A 6,483-nucleotide genomic window follows, 5' to 3' on the forward strand; every position below is an offset into this window, starting at 1 on the left:
CTAAACAAACATTCTGATGCTCAAGATCCTTTTCGACACTTTTGACACAGCGATTTCTAGCAAACTATCAGTTTTATTGAAGAATATTTTCATCCTGATGAGGACTAAAACTTCCCAGAGCCAGAAGAAAGCGACTTCCATCATGGAAAATGTGAGATTTGATTTGTTTTCAGTGTGTTTCACCTCTGAGATTTTTGTAGGCCTGAAAGTTTAGATTTAAGATTTTCTCATATCTTAAAAAACAAAACAGTATTTATTGTAAATATATAACCAATGAAGTCTTTTCAAGGTCAATTTACTCAATTTACTTTATTTACAATTTACCTGAGAGTGTGAATCGACGTGCATTCGGTAGCACAATCGGTAGCACTCAAAGTTGCCTAAACTTAGTCTAATTCAAAACAAATGCAAATGCATGCATAAATGTTTTTCTGCATCTGTTGTAATTAAACCTTTCCAATCAGTTGGATCTTATTGTTTTAAACAAGTCAACCCAGTGAATCTGAAATACTATAACCTGATATTATGTATTTAGCTAAAGTTTCACTTAACTGCTGTTTGCATGTAAACTGTAGGTGGCAGGAAAACACTGTGGTGTTCAGTCTTCCAGAAAATCTAATTTAGTTGCAGGAAATTTGTTAAAACTGACATTATTACATATGCTGTGTTAGAAAGGCTTTTTTCTGATGTGTATGAAATTTTGCAGTGTGCTGCTGAAGTCCAAGACAGCCTCACAGCAAAGAGAGTCTCTGCACGGCTATCAGAGAGGAGGAGAAAACCTGGAGCCTGTAGACCGTGTCAGTGTTTCAAGGATGAGCAGGTTACACATCTGATTCTCAAATGTTAAACGATAAAATACGTGAATATATTAGAAACGATGCTACTCTGCTTGTTTGATCCATTTACAACACTTGTTTACTTTCCATCAAATCATGAGTAGCAACAGAGCACAACTCATGTTTTAAATCTCTTCTTACATCTTAATATCTGGCAACTTTTTGAGGGTCATCTCCTGTGAGAGTGGTCAATGTATCTGATGGAAATTTGTCTCTGCAGGATTGTTAAAGGATGTTCTTAAGGATGTTCTTGTTTCTTACTGCCTTTTTCCACTTACAGCACACTCAAGTGAAACGCCAGCGCTCTCCAAGTGCAGTCATCCTTCCCCAGAAAAGGAGGAAAACCAAGGTTGTCTGTCTCTTCTAGACTTTCTGCAGTGGTGCTAAATTGATAACAAATAAATGATAGCTATATGTCTTCCACCCCTCAGGCCTCTACCTCAGATGCAGACGACACGTTCACAAGACCATCAGCCACCATCCCTGATTCTGAGCTGCCTCCGGTCTCAAATACAGCCCACAATCTTCGACCCTCTACTGTTGCACCTCGGCCAGACAGCCCTCTACAGATCCACAACCGCTCAGTAGAAGAGTACCAGCAGGTGTACCATGAAGTGGTTGATGATATGCTGAGGTCAGTGTGGATCAAACCTCTTTTGTCCCCCGCCCGACAAAAAAAAAATGGCTTAAAATTTTCTATTTCTTCTGTTTCTCACAGAGACGAGAACGGACAGCTCCGTCCATACAGTTTGGAGCTGGGACGCCTCATAAAGAAGAAGCTATGGGAGAGACTGAACCGTCCCACCATGATTATGTCTACTGATGAAGACGGCCGCCTTCACGTGGACGTGAGTTACGGAGTTGAAGAGTGTCCTCCTGAATTTAATGTGGATACTACGAAAGAACCCGAGTGCTGAGCTGAACAGCTCGGAGAAACAGTGAAAGAAATGAGAACAGTTACTGAGTCTGTGTAAATAAGCTTTAAATAATCTGTAAATAAAACTTTTAAATGAATTCATTAGTGACAAAATCATCTGCAGGACACAAATTGCTGAGGCACCACCCCTCAGCTCCACCTTCACACTTTGCATTCACCGTAATACTGTCTGCCCACTCGGATAAACTCCTCTTGCTCCTACTACAGCCTCCATCCTCTTCTAGAAGTTCTTGCAAAAAACTAAAAAAACTAAATGTAACCAGAGTAAAGCAATCTCTCTCTCTTCTTATCTCAGAAAGAGCTCTCGTAAAGCTTCTCACCTGTCAATTCATCTGTGCATCCAGCCTTTACATTACTCCCAAAATGTTGCCACAGTTGGCTATCGCAGTCAATGAAAAATGTGCTTATGGTCAATCTCATAAAAAACTGTAGTTGTGTTCATATACAGGTGTGTCCCTCTACCCTTAACAATGACTTAAGCTGGGGAAGCTGAGAGGTCAGCAGGCATTTTCTGTTGAAAAGTTGAAAGTGATGCAAAAAATAAAGAAGAAGTTAGAGGAAAAATAAAGACATTTTGAATGCCAGTGACAGCATTTTAAAGAATCATTCCAGTCTTTTCAAAATCTTGTTTCTGCCCAGGTTTTCTCAGCTTCTTGCTGCAGATAGACAAACGGACACCTGTCCATTCTTAAGATGAAGATATCACCATAAGATGAAGTAACACAAGATATCATAGTTTGACTGTCTTCTCAAAATATGTCACTATACTCTGAGCTGATCCATTGATGTTAATGATTCATCAAACACATCCATCAACACCAACGCCCATGTGAACACTCATAGCTACAACTGGAAACCGTTGGTTGAGTCATTGGCCTGATAACCGCCTTCGTTTGACCTCTTAACCTGACAAATATTTGCTGAATTGATGATTTCCATGTCAGGTTTTGCACAATTGCTTTTACTTATACTTCTTTTTATTTTATTATTTTTTTTATTAATCCTTTATTTATCCAGGTAAAAAATCTCATTGAGATTAAAAATCTCATTTCCAAGAGAGACCTGGCATCATGGCAACAAAAGTCACATACCACATAGGTATATAACATTTAAAACAAATACAATATCCCATACAAACAATCAAACAATTTTGCACAGAAAGATTTGACCTTTAGTTGTTAAACATTGGACTGAGCACATACACACATACACAGCACATACACAGCAGAGTGTAAAGTGTCTGTACATCTTTAGGTGTGTTTGCTGAAGAAGTAGTTTGACCAAATAACTGTAGTTCTGTGTTTCTGTCCTTCTGTGTATGTGCTTTCGTGTCTATTCCATTTATGTTGGAGACAAGAGGAAAAATGCCCATTAAGCTTTTGCTACATGCACTAATGTCACGCAACACAGGGATGATGTGTAGTGTAAAACAGACTAACACTGGGTCTCATTTGTTTGGTGTCTGTAGGCTGTTCACAGGTCACTTTTTCTAAAGACTCTAAACTTGATACATGTAAGCTTTAGACTTTTAATACGTCAAAGAATTGCTTTTGTATTAACTTTGACTTGAGTCTAATTAGACTTAAGCATGTTGTGTCTGATCTAATGAAAAGACAAACATCCTTTTTTTGTTTGTTTACTGATAAAGAATAAGGAGTATCCTCAGCTACAAGGAGTATTGGCAGGATAAGTTCAAAGGTCTCTCGATCACACAGTATTTCATTGTTTTGTCATATGCAGCAACACCAACACCCAGTCTAACTACATCATAGGTAGATTTGGAAATCCTGAGTTGACTTAAAAACCTGATAACCACTTTCGTGTGACCTCTTGACCTGATCAGAATTTACTAAAATCATGATTTTCATGCATTCCTTTTTATTTTGCACAGAAAGATTTGACCTTTAGTTGTTGGACTGAGCAGATTTACATTTTATACACAGACACACACACAGACAAGAACTGCTGTGTGTGACTCTGATATTGCTGTTGTAACTATGATGCTTACAGGGAACTAGTTTAAAGGGGCATTTTCAAGGCTAGTCATAAATCTTCAGTCAATAACAACCCACCAGGCTGTGCTGTGAGGTAGCAGTGAGAACAATGAGAACACCTGAGCCTAAAAAGGAAGTACTTTTTGTTTCTGTGAAAAAACTCCAAGCCAGTAGGACTCTGTCTTAACCTGCTTTGGTTGTATGTTTCATTATGGAGGCATGTGGGTTTTAAACGGCATAAAGTACAGTCTTCCATGGAAAACTGAACTGACTGATGAATGTCGGTTGGAAAGAATTTACACATCGGCCAACCTCACTGGGTGTCTCACTGCCTCTATCAAGATTTTGGTGGATGAGCGTAACAGAAAGAAGTTTAAACTCAAATAGCAAAGAAAAATAACACATCGGTCTGTGATGGATTGTAACTAATGATGTAATATAAAAGAGGTCACCTAAACACATGAGATATCAATGGAAAGCCCAGGATGTCCTGGACTTAGTACATCGGGACTTAGCAGGATAGCTTAAATAAGTCAAAAAGATATTGACCAAAAACAAATGTCCATTACAGAGGACATACATGAATAGGTTGGTTCTCAGGAGGATATAACACATCAAAGTTCTCATTCCCATTCTCATATTTACATAACATTTATAATCTTTATAAACATTTGACCCATTTAGGATAGCCGCACGTTTTGAGTGCTTCCTTTACATGTGTGTGTTCCTTCTTTTTTTTTTTTTCCTTCAGGCTTAGAGGGAACATGTTCCCTCTAAGCCTGAAGGAAAAAAGAAGGAACACACACATGTAAAGGAAGCACTCAAAACGTGCGGCTATCCTAAATGGGCGTTCTTAAAGTCAGCAAAGAGGCACAGAAAAGAAGACCAGACACCAGCGAGGGAGGATAAGAAGGACAGACGCAACAACATTGTCATCCCCTATGTAGCCGGTGTATCAGAAAAACTTAGGAGAGTTTTCTCCAAGCATGACATCCCGGTGCATTTCAGACCCAGCAACACGCTCAGACAAAAACTGGTTCACCCGAAAGACAAAACGCCAAAACACAGACTTAACAATGTGGTGTATGCTGTACAGTGCAGCGAGAAATGCCCAGACCTCTACATTGGAGAGACCAAACAGCCACTTCACAAGCGCATGGCACAACACAGAAGAGCCACCTCCACAGGACAAGACTCAGCAGTCCATCTGCATCTTAAGGATAAAGGACACTCTTTCGAGGATGCCAATGTTCACATTTTGGACAGAGAGGACAGATGGTTTGAAAGAGGAGTGAAAGAAGCCATCTATGTCCACTGTGAGCGACCATCTTTGAACAGAGGCGGGGGTTTACGACACCAACTCTCTGCCATCTATAATCCAGTTTTGAGATCCCTTCCCAGACGCCTTAACGCCCACTCACATCCTGGGCCATCTGACCTCAGGAATTCGCATGATAAGGTGGGGCCAGGTTTCACAATGAACACACCCGAAACTCTGGCTGATTGGGACCCACACCCAGTTTCACACCTTGGCTCAGGCGATTAGAGGATCATCAGGGGGTCCTTTTGTCCCTCTGTGGGGGGATACTCCCACTAGGTTTATATCTGGGACTCTCCACCATTTGACCTTAGAACTGAAGAAGCTTCTCGGATGAGAGGTGAAACGTCTTCAAGTAACTTAAAGAAGTCCAGACGCTTTTCTTTGCAAGCTCCTTTGTCTTCGATGTAATGTTAAGTATTTTGTGTGATTTGGTGCTTCTCAAATTAATTAATGAATAATCCAAAAAGAAGCGATATTAATGCTAAAAAAAAAAACAAGAAAAGAAAGAAAAATGTTTCCTCCAAACAAAGCTTCTAAATTTTAAATACGCAAATCAGTCCGCGCATGATTACATTGCTCCGCCCATCAAAAAGTCGACTGCGCGATATCGCCTCATTTATTGGAATGACGAATGTCGGTTGAAAACATTTACATATCGGCCAACCATACTGTCTGTCTCACTGCCTCTATCAAGATTTTGGTGGATGAGTGTAATAAAGTTTCTGGCCACACTCTTTACTCCCTTGTCTAAATTTGGATGCTGGCCTTACAGAAAGAAGGCAGACACAAGTTGGATATAATTAAGGACATTTAGACATCTAATGTATTTGGGTATGCAAAATGAGGTACTTTTACTGTTTTCATTGCACATTTGCAGCTTGGTCCAGAAACTGAACTCCTGGTCAGTTACTAGGACCATACTGCCAAATTCACCTTCTTCTTGGAAGATTTTCTTTCCTTCCCTGCTAACCCTGAAGTAGCTGTGACACACTTCCTTTCATCATTTTTTCAGTGGAAATACATTTTAAAACAATGATCTTTGCAAATTTACAGAGGACACATCATATTCTGATTAAACATTCCTTTATGGACACATTTTGCCCCAGTGGTGATAAAAGGAGCTGTCTCATATCAGTGGTTCGTCCCCTTGCTTTTTCCTCCTTAGCACATAACCTTGTATAACCAGCTCCATTCTCTGCTTTCATTTTTATTCTTTCTCCTGTCCTGTCACGTAGAGTGTGTTTCTCTTAAAAACTGTTGGGCTACAGCGTAATACCACAGAAGGAAACTTTCAGGCATTTGGTTGTAATGAGATTAAACCTGATGTGTTAACAACTTCCTCTTTCTGCATCCTAACCTTATTCATCAGTCTACAGAGTGTAAATCCTCTACACT

The 6,483-nt window shown here is 39.8% G+C and overlaps 1 protein-coding gene across 1 annotated transcript; it reads left to right on the forward strand.

Annotated features, from left to right (window-relative positions):
* Positions 1-1,844, forward strand: LOC146374173 (uncharacterized). Its single transcript, XM_084950706.1, has 5 exons — positions 1-151; positions 707-820; positions 1,117-1,185; positions 1,268-1,470; positions 1,555-1,844. Exons 1-5 carry the CDS (start codon positions 17-19, stop codon positions 1,751-1,753), a joined length of 720 nt encoding a protein of 239 aa, XP_084806832.1. The 5' UTR covers positions 1-16; the 3' UTR covers positions 1,754-1,844.
* The last annotated feature ends 4,639 nt before the right edge of the window (positions 1,845-6,483 follow it).

Source organism: Perissodus microlepis, chromosome 14 (assembly GCF_051167445.1).
Source record: "Perissodus microlepis isolate ML-2025 ecotype Zambia chromosome 14, ASM5116744v1, whole genome shotgun sequence".
Classification (NCBI taxonomy): Eukaryota; Metazoa; Chordata; class Actinopteri; order Cichliformes; family Cichlidae; genus Perissodus; species Perissodus microlepis.